General features: G+C 37.1%; 1 protein-coding gene and 1 long non-coding RNA gene across 2 annotated transcripts; both read right to left on the bottom strand.

Moving 5' to 3' along the window:
• Positions 1-7011: 7011 nt before the first annotated feature.
• On the bottom strand, positions 7012-8950 carry LOC113327670 (protein trichome birefringence-like 43). Its single transcript, XM_026574823.1, has 5 exons — positions 8673-8950; positions 8368-8542; positions 8100-8275; positions 7814-7972; positions 7012-7699 (listed from the first exon to the last, which is right to left on the bottom strand). Exons 1-5 carry the CDS (start codon positions 8948-8950, stop codon positions 7390-7392), a joined length of 1098 nt encoding a protein of 365 aa, XP_026430608.1. The 3' UTR covers positions 7012-7389.
• Positions 8951-12493: 3543 nt separating this feature from the next.
• Positions 12494-13779, bottom strand: LOC113327783. Its single transcript, XR_003349212.1, has 3 exons — positions 13639-13779; positions 13379-13392; positions 12494-12700 (listed from the first exon to the last, which is right to left on the bottom strand). It is a non-coding gene; the product is annotated as an uncharacterized LOC113327783 (long non-coding RNA).
• Between the last annotated feature and the right edge of the window lie 3538 nt (positions 13780-17317).

Below are 17317 nucleotides of genomic sequence, written 5' to 3'. Positions count from 1 at the left end.
ATGCACATTAACAGGAACTGATGTGAAACTAAAATTGAACATTAACAGGAACTTGCACAACAAACATGAACATAACTGAAATTAAACTAAAATTGAAAATTAACAGAACTTGAAAGTCCTGGACACTGGCTAGTCCAGCATACCCTCTCACACTCACCCACAGTCCCAATTTATACCCAATTACATCATTAGGGTTTACACCCTTTTCACCCAAAAATCCCAAAATTGACAGAACTAGGGTTTGGTAAATTCTTACCTAATTTGATGTAGCAACATCAAATTAAACTCGACCCATTACTCTCCTTGGTCTGCTGCACCTTTCTCATGCTTCAATTACGTCTTATAGCCTCATCTAGTTTATTGATTTATCACCTAGGGTTTCAGTGGTGAAAAATCAATAAGTTAGATGGCTATAGAGGTAGGGGAGGTAGCTACGGCGTGTAGGTGGTGTTTGGTGGTGATTTGGTGGAGGTTAGGTGGTAGAGATGGTGGTGACAGAGGGTTGGTGGCGGAGCAGGTGGTGGTCGTGGAGTTGCAGAGGAGAAGGAAGGGGGAGAAGAAGGGCTCGACTGTTTTGGGAAGAAGGGGGGTGTTTGGTTAGGTGGTAGGGTTCGTGTGCTCCAGTGTGTGGCGGCTTCATCGATTTTTGATGTTCAGCGAGACTAAGCCGTGAGATGTGGAGCTGGTAGGTAGATCGGACGGTGATGCGGAGGCAAGCGAGGAGCGACCGTCGGATGAAGTGATACAACGAAACTAACGGTGCTAGATTAGGTTAGGTGCTGTAGTGTAAGGCGGAGATATCAAACTTTGATGAACAGCAAGGGAGCAACCGTTGGATTCAACTACCATCTAATCTGAAGGCTTGGAATTTCAGCGCTGTGGTGCTTGGCAGAGACTTCAGATTTTGATGCTCTATGAAGGAGCGACCGTCGGATGCTTCTGAGAACTGATCTGATGGCTGAGAACGGAGGCGTTTTTGTGTGTAGAAAATGAGGTTGTGCGCACCATTCTTCGCGGCTTCCTTGCGTGATTTCTCCCGGCTTTTCACTACTTTTCTGCTCTTTTTGCTCCGCAAGTCATCCGAACTTTATTTATTACCTAAAAATGCAAAATTAAGTAAGAAAAATATTTATTCTTGAAAACAATGAAAATACAGAATATGGGATAAAATGTAGAATTAATGCATAAAAGATGAGTTAAATGCCAACAAAAAGGGATAAAAATATACAATATTTGGCACTCATCAGACACAAAGTCCACTTTTTCAAATACTGTGTCATCTAACTGGCAAACCATCTTTCTGTAATCTTTGATTTTTGTATTTTGTTTTTAATTAGTTTCATCTACCTCTGGTAGACATTCATGTACATTCCTTCTTCTTTTATTAATATCTTCCTTTTGATCAAAAAAAAAAAACATCTATGCCAAGATCTTCGTAACTGGATTTTTGTTTAAGTTTTAATAAAGATTTAACATAAAAAAATTCCTGAAGAATCCCATCTAGGAGTAAACCGAAAAAGTAATAATACTTTGATAAACTATAAAACATCTCTCTAATTGAACGATTAAATTTTCTGTAGATTTACCATTTAAATAGTTGTACCATGCCAATGGCCAAAATTCCAACAAATGGTGCAAGGGAAGTACTCCATTATCTAACTGATCTATCTTTCCATTGTTCATCTCCAACCAAAAGTCGGTGAACAGGATGACAGATTTAAGTTGCAGATATCCTTGCATAAAAAATCAAAACACGAGAACTTAGCAGAGAGAATTGGTGAATATCTTCCACAGTTTTCTTGGGGAGATTGTAATCTTATTTATATTAGGAAATCATAGGATTTGTTACACATTTAGAGGATATCCTTAACAAACAAATAAGGATTCAAAACAGTTAAAAAGACCTAGTCTGTTGCTAATGAAGGAGAGTTGTTGAGAGTCTTTGGGGAGACTAGGTCACGTACTAACACCACCCCTCAAGTTGTACTGGAGTTGACGGATGTGCAACTTGGATCGAAGAAGCTGAAACCTCGGTGATGGAAGCCCCTTCGTAAATATATCATCCAGTTGGTCTCGAGAACTAATGAAACGAACACAAAGTTTCTTTTATGCAACCCGTTCCCTAACAAAGTGATAATCAATTTCTATATGCTTAGTACGAGCATGAAACACCGGATTCGCCGTCAAATATGTGGCACCCAAATTGTCACACCAGAGGATGGGTGCCGAAACTAAGATACCCATCTCTGATAATAAGGATTGTATCCAAACTAATTTTGATGTTGTAATGGCAACACCTCTATATTCTGCCTCTGTGCTTGACCTGGAAACCGTCTTCTGTTTCCTGGCACTCCAAGAAATAAGATTACCACCAAAAAAGATATAATAACCACTAGTAGACCTCCGGTCATCCAAACTGCCAGCCCAGTCAACATCCGAGTAAGCCTGTAGAGTAAAATCTGAGGATGGTCTAATGTGTAAACCATAGTCTATGGTGCTCTTCAGATAACGTAGAATACGTTTGACACTCTCCCAGTGTTCGACAAACGGATCATGCATATATTGGCATACCTTATTTACAGCGACAGAAATATCCGGCCGAGTAAGATGAAGATATTGTAAAGCTCCTATGACACTGCGATATAACGTAGGATCAGCCATTTTCTCAGTACCTTGCTGCCGCAACTTGGTACTCGACGACATTGGAGTTAATACCGGTTTAACCCCATCCAGCTTCGTACACTTCAGCAGGTCAGAAACATATTTGCACTGAGTGAGGGCAACTGATCCCTTGCTGCGCAACACCTCGATGCCCAGAAAAAAATGAAGGTCTCCCATATCCTTTATTGATGGATTGTTGATCAGACCCTGTGACTATAATGTCATCAACATAAACAAGTAAGTAAGTCACAGAAGAAGCTCTTCGTAAAACAAACAGAGATGTATCTGCCACAGAGGCTGTGAAACCCAGGGATAACAAATAAGTGCTCAACCTCGAGAACCAGGCCCTGGGAGCCTGCTTAAGTCCGTACAACGACTTGTGTAATTTACATACATGAGTAGGACGAGCTGGATCTACAAAGCCTGGCGGCTTCTTCATATAGACTTCTTCATCTAAGGGACCATGCAGAAATGTATTTTCAACGTCTAGTTTCTTTAACGGCCATTGATTCATTACAGCAATCGATAGGACCAGTCTGATAGTGCATGGTTTAATAATAGGGTTATACGTCTCACCGTGATCAACACCCTCCTGTTGATTGAATCCTTTCGCAACAAGCCTAGCCTTATAGCGTTCAATGCTTCCATCAGATTTCTGTTTAACTCGGAAAACCCATTTGGAACCCACGACATTCATTCTTGGCACATATTTGACAAGAGAGTACGTACCATTACTTATGAGAGTATTTATTTGATCACCCATTGCTGCTCTCCACTTCGGATATTTACTAGCCTCAGTATAACAAGATGGTTCCATAAAGGCAGAGTCCAAAAGCGGATGTTTGGTGGCCAAGAGCGAGAGCTTCTGGAGAGGCTTAACTATACCTGACTTTGCTCGTGTCTGCATAGAGTGTGTAGGCACAGCTGCAGTGACGTCTGTATTTGATGTTGTTCGAGACGAGGTGGGCAACGGGACTGATGACGCCGTCGACATTGCATATGACATAGTTGTTGAAACCGGTATTGAAGAGGCATCAGGGAGCGATAACTGCGTGCTTGAAGTATCAGCCGCACTTGGAGAGGCTACAGACGGAAGTGGTGAACCAGGACTCGAACTTGCAGCAGCCAAGGGTATAGCCAGGTGCTCAGCAGAACTACTCTCAACATTACCAGGTAAATTTGGTGTAACACAGCCATGAGATACATTCATAAAAGGCGAATGGTGAAAGATACTTGTGTCAGATGGTAGCATACCTTTAGATTGCTGAGTTTGATGCTGCTGTTTGGCCATAAATGGAAAGGTCTGTTCTACAAAACGTACATGCCGAGAAACATATACTTTGCCACTCTCTGGATGGAGACACATATAGCCTTTGTGGTAGTTGTTATAGCCTATAAATACACAAGGCAAAGAACGAGGCTCTAGCTTATTGGAGTTATAAGGACGCAAACAAGGGTATGCCAAGCAGCCAAGGACCCTTAGGAAAGAGTAATCAGGTTTTTTGTTAAACATCAATTCTAATGGAGTCGTACTGACACTTCTGGATTTTGGAATGCGATTTATTAGAAAGCAGGCAGTGCAAAAGGCGTCAGACCAAAAGGAGTAGGGCATTGATGCTTGAAAAAGGAGGGCTAAACCAGACTCAGTCACATGACGAATTCGCCTTTCAGCAATTCCGTTTTGTGCAGAGGTATGCGGACAAGTGAATCTGTGCTGAATGCCAGAGTTGTTCAAATAAGATGTAAACTTTTTGTATTCCAAATCATTGTCAGACTGAAAGATTTTTATCCTATGATTTGTCAGATTTTCAACTTGCTTCTGAAAGAGAATGAATGTATTCAAAGCTTCAGAGCGTTGAACTAAAGGAAAAATCCAAGTAAAATGGGAATAAACATCCATTATCAACATGTAATACCTAAAACCAGTTCTAGACAATTTTGGGGAAGTCCAAATGTCTGATACAACTAAGCTTAAAGGAGCATCATATGAGGTACTACTAAGAGAGAAAGGTAGTCTCTTACTCTTGCTTACATGACACGAGTGGCAGTAATCAAAAGATTTATTAGAAACAGGTAAAGAAAATTTATGACAGATACTGGAGACTGTTCTGATCATTGGATGACCAAGGCGTTGATGCCACACTGGTAGTGTCGTAGAAACATGAATTTGAGGCTTGATGAGATGATCTAGCTTGTCCAAGGCATCAAACACGTAGAGACCATTCCTATTCAGGCCGCGCAGCAGCAGCTCCCCCGTCAAATTGTCCTTCACAAAGAAGTGAGAAGTGTGAAACTCAAAGAATACGTTATTGTCTTTACAAAATTGCGAAACAGAAAGCAGGTTTCTTTTAATATCAGGTACATGAAAGATGTTATTCAACGAAAACACCCTGGCATGATGAGTAAAAGATGCATGACCAACATGGGAAATACGTGCACTATTACCATTACCAACTTCTACTTGTTCTGTCCCGTCATACTCATGAGGAATTGCTAAATTCCGGAAATCTGACGTCAAATGATGTGTCGCGCCTGAATCAGTAACCAAGTTGGTGTTTGGATCTGTACCAGGAAGCTCTATATAGGCAGACGGATTCCTGGGTTTCTGTGTATTCGGCTTCTCATACCTGAACCAACAACGTGGTGCCTGGTGACCATCCTTTTTGCATATCTGACAGGGTTCCTCAGATGGAATGGATGAGTGCTCTCCACGGTCCTGTGAGGTGAAACGCCGCTGCTGACTGTTGTGCTGGTGTTGGTTCCTGTTAACAGTTAGGTGATTCTGAGAACTACGCCTCTGCTTGTTCATGTTAGGGTTGGATCGATACTGGGGTGGCTGCCTGGAGACAGCAACATTCACGGATGGTTGTTGAATTAAAGACAATTGTTGTTCGATCCTCATATCAAAGGTGAGGAGATGTGAGTAGAAAGTTTCCATATCCAGGTCATCTTTTGTTGTCAGCGCCGTGACAATGGGATCATAAGATTGATTCAGGCCATTGCTTATTGACTGGATCTTTTCATCTGTGGATACATCATATCCAGTTGCTGCAAGTTGATCAAAGAGATTCTTAGCATCATTCAAAAACGTTTTTAGGGACTTGTTACCTTTGTTCATAGAATGGAGCTGCTTCTTCAAACTCATCATGTGAGCCCTTGTTTTTGGAGAAAAGTGGCGTTCTAGCTTATCCCAAACTGCCTTGGCAGTGTCCAGTCCTCGGACATGACACAGAACCTCCGGTGTGAGTGTCGAATTGAGCCAACCAACAATCAGAGAATCTTGTGCTTCATATTCTGAAAAAAGAGGATTGATGTCATCTGAATCAGGGAGAGTTCTAGGTGGTATTTCTTTGCTCCCATCTATAAAACCAGTTAGACCATAACCCTTCAAGATAGGTTTAAACTGGGTTTTCCAGAGGGAGTGATTTGTTTCTGATAGTTTTAAGGTAACAAGATGATGAATCTGGATACTTCTCATGTTGTTTGTGGTGGCAGCCATTGTTTTGTTTTTGTGTTTTGTGTTTCTTTGGTAGTGATGTGTTTATGCGGAAGTGTGTTGGATCAACCTTCTGATACCAACTTAGCAGAGAGAATTGGTGAATATCTTCCATAGTTTTCTTGTGGAGATTGTAATCTTATTTATATTAGGAAATCATAGGATTTGTTACACATTTAGAGGATATCCTTAACAAACAAATAAGGATTCAAAACAGTTAAAAAAACCTAGTCTGTTGCTAATGAAGGAGAGTTGTTAAGAGTCTTTGGGGAGACTAGGTCACGTACTAACACGAGATGAAAATATCAAACAAGAAACCATTATTTTACAGATCTTACCGTAGACAAACAATTGAGACTGACAATATCAACATTGAGAAACATAATAAAACTTAGATTCGAGAGGATAAATCATTATGACAATTTCAAAGATTTATGTTTTTTTTCTTCTCTTTTATGTGTAAAGGCTCCCACATAAAATTGAAACTCCTATCGTAACCCCTGATCTAATTCTGGCACCAGAACATTTTCATCAACATAACTCCAGTAATTAGATTCTTCATAAACACCGCCTCCCTCACTCACACTTGTAGTCTCCACTCTCAATCTCTTTAGGGTTTGTTTCATTTATATAAGGATATTTTACGTGATTTACATATATAGCCTTGAACTTATCCCGATGTTGCAGCCCACTGTGCGAGCCCGTTGGTTATTGCGATTTCTATAGCCCATGTTCCTATACTGCTGTGTTATGAAGAGGAACCTCAGGCCAGACGGTGCCATTTTTGTTAAGTTTTAATTTTGTGTCAATAGGAGAAAATTTAAATGGCAACAGTGAAGATTCCTTCCCTTGTATAGTATAAAAGATTCAGAGGAACACAATGTTGGATCAATAACCAAAAGATGCCCTACCACCAACATCTATTAATTTATGTTAAAATGTAGATTGAGCATTTCAAATGTCACAAAGGAAAGACCTAGAGTCTGTTTTCATGATCGGCACATATGTTGGCCCAATAGGGCAGCCTTTAGTGTGTTATACAAAGCTGACAAGATTTACGCATGCCTGCCAAAAGCAAATAAATGAAAGGCTAGATGAGAAGAGTTAGTTGCAATTGACGATCTTTTTTCGACCAAGGTGTGTGCTAGCTCCGTCTCGTAAGGCGTTTGATTACGATTCGTTGGCCGGATCAGGCTGCCTTTAAACTATCTTCATGGTTAATGTTATCTTTATCATTTCCTTGGAAGAGAAATTGATGCATAAAAAAGATGATTCCAAGTATCGGGAACACCAGCATTACACCAGTGGCTACAATCCAACCCTTTATGCGCTTTGTTGCCATAAATCCCAGGGTGACCGTCTTTTCTCAACTGAGATAACAGTGTCACGTCTAAAAAGTAAACAGGCGAAGTCATTTCATTTAAAACTTTTTGAACTACTGGTTGTCCAGGAATTTGACCCCCCGGATAAATTGATCCAGCAATTGGTGTAGTTTGGTTTCTACAAGTCGTCTTCTGCCCCGGAGAACCCCATTCGTTGCCTCTGCAAAATCACCCCGTCGGATCCAGAAACACGATTATAATCATAATTAGTGTACGTAAATATATCATTTTACATGCATATATATCATATATCGTCTTTTGGAAACAAACTCACCTGTAATGAACCGGAGGAATTCCTAAATAATAGACTTGAGCATTTTGATGGTTAATATTTCTGTCTACCCACTTTGACCAAGTAGTCAAACCTTTCTCAAAAGCAACCATGCGATCCAAATCTTTATACCACATGTTTCCTTCCTGAATTTTGTCCCACCTGAAACAACAAGAAAAATGTTTCCAAGATTTTACTACTTCTTTGCTTCAGGTAATTTTGTTCTGCAATACTGTTGAGATTAACCGCGTACCCTATATTAATCCAGACTAGTGAAATAAATTCTTACGGCTGTAATTTTCCAGTGTGTAACCACCAATGCCAAGTGTTAAAGATAGTAACGTCGGCATTTTTCCATGCATCACCGCTGCTTATGGTATCAATCTTGAGAATTCGTTCTGTGTTTTCAACAACTAAATCAACCAGGAATACATTACGAATATAAACTAGAGAAACCCTGTAATCCTGCAAATCCAATCAAAAAGGGCTTGTATCAATTCCAAGCTATAAAGAGCGCGATGGTTATACTAATTACATGTTGCTATAAATATACTGACCGTGAAATTGAGATACTTTATTCGTCCTCTTTGGGTTGATTTAGTATACCTCATATTGGGAACAGCAGCATGCAGCATACAAGAGAATGACCTCCATTGGTTATGGCTAATTGAATCCCCCACGAACATGATCGACTTCCCCACGTATCTCTTTAAGAAATCTTGGCCGTCAAACCTACATTGATGATAACGATATCAATTATGTATTCGCTCTGAAGGTTGAATCAGAAGAAGCAGAAAAAGGTCTAATTTCTTTTCTTGCACACACATATGACATATAAACCAGTAACATGGAAATAAAGTACCTGGGTATTTCGCATCCACTCGGGCTCCATTTGTACTTAAGGTAAGAGTTATCAGGTCGACCATTACCTTGACAATCGAAACCTTCACCGATGAATGGACATTTTGAAGAGTCATAAATAGGATATGAATTATCAATAACCCAACTTCCTTGATAAAAATTGCAGGTGCCTACCACAATAATTCTGGCTTCTGGGTGATCAAGTAATGAAGAAATGATAAATATAAACAAACTATTTTGAAGAAATGCATTATAGTAGCTTCTTAAGGAAAAACACATCATATAAACAACCGGAAATAGAATTTGTTAAGAACAACTTCGCGAGTTCGATCTTTATAAGGAATTCGATTTTGGTTTTGACTATGGAGGTTGTTAGAAAGTTACTGTGAGCCTAGCAGATTCTATTGCGACGGGTATCTTTCTATATATTTTTTTTATAATTTTCTTGCTTCTTTTTAGGGATTATTGTTTGACCTATCTTACGAATGTTTTCCCTTCAAAGTCCGACCTAATTTAACGGAAGTCAAGTTTGGGTACTAATTCATTTTTTCAAAACAATGACATCAACGTAGTGCAAGCAAGGTATGCCCTGTTGTTGCTGCTTCTTCTCTTTGTGTGGCCAGATCATGCATGTATGTATACATTTTTAACAGCTGAACTCAATGATAAGCAACGTTTTTTAAAATTGTTCAGCTTGTAGACGGGAGTCGGCCTCGTATTTTGATCTACCACAAGTGTTTCGCAAATACAAAGTATATCCATATTTTCTTCTTTAATTCATTGACATTAAATTGCGACGACAAAATAAAAAAATGCAGTGAAAATATAATGTGAAACAGTTAAAAGTACATTTATGTTCAAGCTAAAAGGATTAAGATAAAAATCATCAGAGTTACATAAAATACAACAACTTAGATAAATCCTAATAACATGTATTCATTACTGAATACGATTACTAGAGAAAAAAATTTGAACTTGATTAATATTATATAAATCCATAATCATCGAAACTAGCTCAAACTTTTACCTTAGACAGTCTTATTAAATGAATTATCTAACTTCTTAACACTAACATGAATAAAAGGCAGAGATTTCATGATCAGTGTTTGTATCCTGTGGGAGACTAAATGTCCTAGAACACCCACCAGTATTGCCAATACCCAGGAAGAAATATGAAGGCTTCTTCCAGTGCCATTGACTTGGATTTCTTTGCATACAGTAGGTTCGTAACTCGATACATCTATGATAAACAGATATGACTTACTTGTTTCCATTATAGAAGACGAACTCCATGCACTACACCATTTCCAGGATTTTGTCACAGTCTATACCTGTTACTAATTGAATTGGTAAAGCTTATAACAGGCCGTTATTAATAATTGTGATTCAATTTGCAACGTTTTATCTGTGACAAAATCCAGATACGGTCACATAAAAGAAACGTAACAATAACCCACTGTCACAAATTGACCTAATTTTATGATAGCGACACGTGGTTTAATTTCCACACATAATCCAACGGTTTTAACTGTTACACGATGACTACAGCAATTCACCAAGAGACACGTGTCAAATTCTTGTTACGACTACAGTAACGGATATAAGTGTTACTATTATTTTGCAACTATAACCTGAAAGACACGTGTTTATTTCACTAACAATTTTTGTTACGGTTTTTCCCGTGACAATTCTTTAGTTGCAATTAAAGAAAAGTACAGCCTAGGTCATGATCATAGACCTGGGCTTCCAGTTTACAGGCCTATAATACTGGTCCTCGTCCTGGATTCGGATTTCCAGTGTACAAGCCTACAATACAACTAAACCTGAAACCCAATTGCAGGCTATTCTTTTTGTAATTGCAATTCATACATTCACAAACTGCATAAAGGAAGTCAATACATTTAATTTAGAAGCTCAAAGAAAGTAATTTATCCAAAAACAATTCAATCTTATTCATTAGTCTCAGACAAGAGTTATAATTGCATATGCAAAGTTGATAAATATGATAATATACATGGTTCAACATGTGATAGGGCTAACTCACATGTTTAGTTAACATTTTTCAGCACTAAATTAAATACTCAATCTAAAATTCTTTTACAAACCTAACTAAAAAAGTTCAAAATTATTCATACGGTGTAGAATTTTACCTGCCAGACGTCACCATTTATGTCTTTGATCACTAACTTAAATTCAATCGGATCTAGACAAAACAGACCTGTAGAACCAAGAAACAAAAACGCGTATTCAACTCAAGTCCCAACAATACCAAAAAATACCTACAAGGACAACAGATGTTGCCCCTACAAATCAACACAAACCATGATCAGACCTGACAACTAAAAAATAGTGAATGAACACTTTACCCGTATATCACAATTGAACACAAACTCAAAAGCGTTAAGACTTCAAACTGCAGAACAAAGTTAAAAGTATGTCAATAGAATTCTGAAGCTGTCAAAAAATAGATTAAGGGACCAAGTAACACAAAATTCATACTGGTGAAGAGATTTTAGGGTAAATGAGTAGCAATGCTTACCACAGAGGGTCGGATTCCTCCTACTGCAGTATAGAGCAAGTTCTCCAAAAGGTATTCATTCATTGTATCCACTAGGTTTAAAATTACACAAAAAAAAGGATGAAATTCTGATTTCGATGATGATGAACTTGGCCAATACTTCATAAATGATATCAAGTAGAGCATCCATGTGTTGTGTCTCTGGTTCACATACGACAAAGAACGTCATTCCTGCAAAGGAAACCAACATCAGTACAATGACTTTGTTAAGTTCTTGATACACAGTAGAACAAAATAGGTTACTAAAGTATACTTCATATTCCCTCTTTAACATAAGGTCAACTCAATAATTAACAAAGCGGTATGAAGTTAAGGTCAAGTCAGTACATTAGCGCAAAGTCGAAGCACATGTGTCAGGTAATTTGACAGATTAAACCTAGATCTAGATCAAGTGAATTTTAGTGGTTCCTATGGTGATAACTTAGCCAAATAGGTGGTGTGTCTGTATTATAATTTCCGTGGAAAGTGTTGATAGGTTCTATAGTAACAATTTATAGATAAGAAGCAAGAAGAGAATATATGTAATGTATAGTCACTCTGTTCTTTATCTTACAAATTGAGAGAACCACGTTTTCAATAACCATCTTATTTCTTAGGAACCAGATTTCGACCATGGTACTGGATGCTGCAACCATCCACATTTGCTTGATAATGGGGCTCCTAAATTGACCACATGAAAGAAGCTAAATAATACTGATAGAGCATTGTAGTATCTGCAATTGTTCAATGTTGCAAGACTTCCACAAGGTTTCCATTTTATAGCGATAATCAACAAGAAAACCATCCAATAAATGTGATTTTGTACCTACAGTGATTTCCTCGCCCACAAGTTTTGGCTGCTTAAATTTTCTTCAGAACACTCAATAGAAGAGTGAATATTGGCTCCTTCGGGATCCCCTCCTTCTCCTATATCACATCTACTGCTGTTACATTCCACAAATTCAGAAGTAAGAAAATTTAGAAGAATAAGCAAACTGTCCCCAGGAGAAACTCAAAAGTTTTGGCCATATTGTAGAGAATATTTATCTGAAAGAAATGTCATAATTTATGCTTATGAGTGAGTTGTATTGCCAATTTAAGCCAACAAAAATATGATAAGTGTCCAACAGTATGTTCATGGGATGCATGCTCCTGGATATCTATGACCTGAAATATGAAGGGCAAATGTTTTGGTACAATAACGAAAGACCTAATCGGAAATATGGATGCAAGAATGTTAGTATAGACATACCTGGACATAATTCTAAGTTCAATGGCTACTCAATAGACACCTGCCTGGCCTCTTTGCTATTCTTAACATTGTCACCAGTAATCCCCACAAGAACATATTCCCCTTTCAAAACAATGGAACCTGTTTGCATCTCTTACAACTATTTTCCTTTCAGTGACCTGTGCAATAAGTTCTAGCGTAGGACCATACATCATTAACATTAAATAGATCGGTACCTGAGCTGTAAGACATTGATCAAATAATTACAAGTAAGACATTGATCAACTAAGATCTATACCAAAATCTTAAGAGATTTACACTAGAAACTCTTATTCACAAACATAAAAGGCAGATAATTAGTACCAAGCAGTTATTCTAGATAAACACCAACTGTAAATACCCATTATAGGATAGGTCTAGACCCTAACAGGTGATTAAAATTAAGAAAACACTAAACAATTTTTAATCATTTGACCAAAATAGAAACAAAATAAAAAAAAGATGGAATCCTAACTTTTACTTGAATAAAACAATGAAAAGAATAAAAGAAAATTAAACATAATGCTTCATGCCCTATATTTCAACTCAAAAACATCATCATAGTTGAATATAAAATGAAATAACAAGAATTCAGATTGTTCTTCAATAGCCCCCATTATTCCAATTCTAAAATGCTTCAGCCTCACCGAAAATTTTGAACCCAAAACTAATTTCAACCCTTCAATGAACATTAGAGTTGACATCTTAGTACACAATTAATGAAATCCCATCTGAGAAAAAAAAATCCTAAGTTAGAGTTGAAATCTTGGTTAAAAATTAACGAAACCCCAACTGAGAAAGAAAAAACCTAAAATTAGTTCAATAATACAATTAAATTTAATTAAATCTCGAGTAATGCATAGATGTTCACAACTTTCACCTCTCATCGATGTCCTGTTGCAATTGTCCAAAATCAATAATCAGATTTCTTATATTAAAACATAAATATCCAAAGAAACGCAAAATGAGATATGAAGAGAAAAAGGGAAAGAAGCCCATCGGATGGGAGAATCAAGAGGAAAACCCAAGAATATATTAAGATTTCCAGCAGATTTACGAGTTTGAAACCTCAAAAAATCAGGAAAAAAAAACAATTAGATTTTGAACAGAAGAAAGGAGCAAACTCGAAAAAATTATTACCTTGTTGCATAGAAAGAGTGACATAGAGAGAGTGATTCAGCAATCGATCTTTTGCACAGATAAAGAGAGGGATCCGATGATGGAGAGGGAAGGCCGCCGCTGTGAGTTAGGGTTAGAGATAAACTAGAAAGAGAAAGAAACGGAATATGGAAAATGAAATGAAGTTGAAAAGTAAACCTAGGCATTTTCTATATTGCGTTTGGATTCTATCAAGGATTGAGAAAAGCGTGTGAGAAGCATGTGTGGTTCCTTTCCTTCATCTGGTTTATTTATCAAAGTCTTGCCTGACGCCACGAAGAATTTGTACTGTGAATGCACTGAGGGAGATGGCACAGACCCAGGGTAGCGTTTGGTACATTGGGATAAGGGTGGGGCAGAAATGAGCCCCATCCATCCTCTCACATCCTCTTATACAGTGAGAATTCGCTGCAAATTCTTCAATGAGTAAATCATTTTCGTGTTTATCAACTTTTTATGCGATAAAATTCCATAGAATATTATATATAAATCAAAATAAATTTGGATATAGTTATTAATCTTCAATTATATATAAATTCGAATATAAAGGAATGAATTAGAAAATGAGAAATGAATTCATCAAATGTCATTGGATCCTAAAATATAATCAAAGCAAAATATGACGAGAGGTGGTATGTAAACGTCTAAGTATACTTTTGTAAGATCAACTGATTCTAAAATTAGTCAACATACGTAAATATCCAAGTATGAAAATCCTATGTTCGAAGATTAGTAGAGTTAGACCTGAGTTTCTCGTTGGGATGAACTAAAGACGAGATATATCAGATTCGGACATCATAGGTTCAAAGATTGCTAGAGTTAGACCTAAGTTTCTCTTTCGGATGAACTGAAGGCGAAATATATCAGTTTCGAACATCACTGGTTCAAAAATTACTAGAGTCAGACCTGGGTTTCTCGTTCAGATGAACTGAAGACGAAATATATTAGTTTTGAACATCACAGGTTCAAAGATTACTAGAGTTAGACCTGAGTTTCTCGTTCGGATGAAGTGAAGACGAAATATATCAGTTTTGAACATCACAAGTTCAAGTATGACTAGAGTTAGACCTGGGTTTCTCGTTCGGATGAACTGAAGACAAAATATATCAGTTTCGAACATCACAGGTTCAAAGATTACTAGAGTTAGACCTGGGTTTCTCGTTCGGATGAACTGAAGACGAAATATATCAGTTTTAAACATCACAAGTTCAAATATTACTATAATTAGACATGGGTTTCTCGTTCGGATGAACTGAAGACGAAATATATCAGTATTGAACATCACGGGTTCAAAGATTACTGGAGTTAGACCTGGGTTTCTCGTTCAGATGAACTGAAGACGAAATATAAAAGTTTTGAACATCACAGGTTCAAAGATTACTAGAGTTAGACCTGAGTTTCTCTTTCGGATGAAGTGTAGACGAAATATATCAGTTCTGAACATCACGTGTTCAAAGATTACTAGAGTCAGACCTGGGTTTCTCGTTTGGATGAACTGTAGACGAAATATATCGGAATCGAACATCACGGGTTCAAAGATTACTAGAGTCAGACATGAGTTTCTCGTTCGGATGAACTTAAGACGAAATATATCAGTTTTGAACATCACATGTTCAAAGATTACTAGAGTAGCCCTGGGTTTCTCGTTCGGATGAACTGAAGACGAAATATATCAGTTTTGAACATCATGGGTTCAAAGATTACTAGAGTCAGACCTGGGTTTTTCGTTCGGATGAATTGAAGACGAAATATATCAGTTTTGAACATCACAGGTTCAAATATTACTAGAATTAGACCTGGGTTTCTCGTTCGGATGAACTGAAGACGAAATATATCAGTTTTGAACATCACGGGTTCAAAGATTACTAGAGTTAGACCTGGGTTTCTTGTTCAGATGAACTGTAGACGAAATATATCAGGATAGAACATCCCAGGTTCAAAGATTACTAGAGTCAGACCTGAGTTTCTCGTTCGGGTGAACGAAAGATGAAATATATCAAATTCGAACATCCCGGTTTCAAAGATTACTAGAGTTAGACCTGAGTTTTCCGTTCGGGTGAACGAAAGATGAAATATATCAGATTCGAACATCCTGGATTCAAAGATTACTAGAGTTGGACTTGAGTTTTGCCGTTCGGGTGAATGGAAGATGAAATATATCAGATTCGAACATCTCGGGTTTAAAGATTACTAGAAATAAGTGAAATAAATATTACAGATTGCGAAAATGACAATATTACCCTTACTAGAAATAAGTGCAATAAATATCATGCAGATAGTGAAAATAACCATATTAACCTTAATAGGAATTAGTGCAATAAATGACCAGACTACCATTATTAAAAATTAGTAAAGTTAATATTTCAGACTGTGAAAATGACCATATTACCCTGACCAGAAATTAATTCAATAAACATCATGGAGACTATAAAATGACCAAACTGCCCTTATCAAAAATAAATCAAGTAAATATTATAGTATGTGAAAATGACCATTTTATCCTTTTTGAAAATAAAGTTAATAAATATTATGGAGACTGTGAAAATGACCAGACCACCCTTATGAAAAATAAGTAATGTAAATATTACAGACTGTGAAAATGACCATTTTACCCTTACTGGAAATAAGTGCAATAAATATTAAGGAGACTGTCAAAATGACCAGACTATCCTTATCGGAAATAAGTAAAGTGAATATTACATACAATGAAAATGACCATACTACCCTTACTGGAATAAGTGCTATAAGTATTATGGAGAGTGTGAAAATTACCATACCACCCTTATCGGATATGAGTAAAGTAAATATTACAGTTTGCTAAAATGGCTATTTTACCCTTAGGGGAAATAAGTGCAATAAATATCACATAGACGGTGAAAATGGCCATACTACCCTTACTGGAAATAAGTGCAATAAATATCACATAGACGGTGAAAATGGCCATACTACCCTTACTGGAAATAAGTGCTATAAATATTATGGAGACTGTGAAAATGACCAGACTACCCTTATGAAAAATAAGTAAAGTAAATATCACAGACTGTGAAAATGACCATTTTACCCTTATTGGAAATAAGTGCAATAAATATTATGGAGACTGTCAAAATGACCAGACTATCCTTGTCGGAAATAAGTAAAGTGAATATTACAGACAGTGAAAATGACTATACTACCCTTACTGGAAATAAGTGCTATAAATATTATGGGAAGTGTGAAAATGACCATACCACCATTATCGGATATGAGTAAAGTAAATATTACAATTTGCTAAAATGGCTATTTTACCCTTAGGGGAAATAAGTGCAATAAATGATATGGAGACTAACAAAATGACCAAACTACCCTTATTGGAATTAAGTGCAATAAATATCACACAGACGGTAAAAATGACCATAATACCCTTACTGAAAATAAGTGCTATAAATATTATGGAGACTATGAAAATGACCATACCAGCCTTATCGGATATGAGTAAAGTAAATATTACAGTCTGCTAGAATGTCCATTTTACCCTTTGGGGAAATAAGTGCAATAAATGTTATGGAGACTAACAAAATGACCATACCACTCTTACTGAAAATAAGTGCTATAAATATTGTGGAGAGTGTGAAAATGACCATATTACCCTTATCCGATATGAGTAAAGTAAATATTACAGTCT

The sequence above is a fragment of the Papaver somniferum genome, unplaced genomic scaffold (assembly GCF_003573695.1).
Source record: "Papaver somniferum cultivar HN1 unplaced genomic scaffold, ASM357369v1 unplaced-scaffold_107, whole genome shotgun sequence".
In the NCBI taxonomy this organism is placed as follows: domain Eukaryota; kingdom Viridiplantae; phylum Streptophyta; class Magnoliopsida; order Ranunculales; family Papaveraceae; genus Papaver; species Papaver somniferum.
Note: the sequence above shows the minus strand (reverse complement) of the source record. Positions and strands in the feature narration are given on the sequence as shown.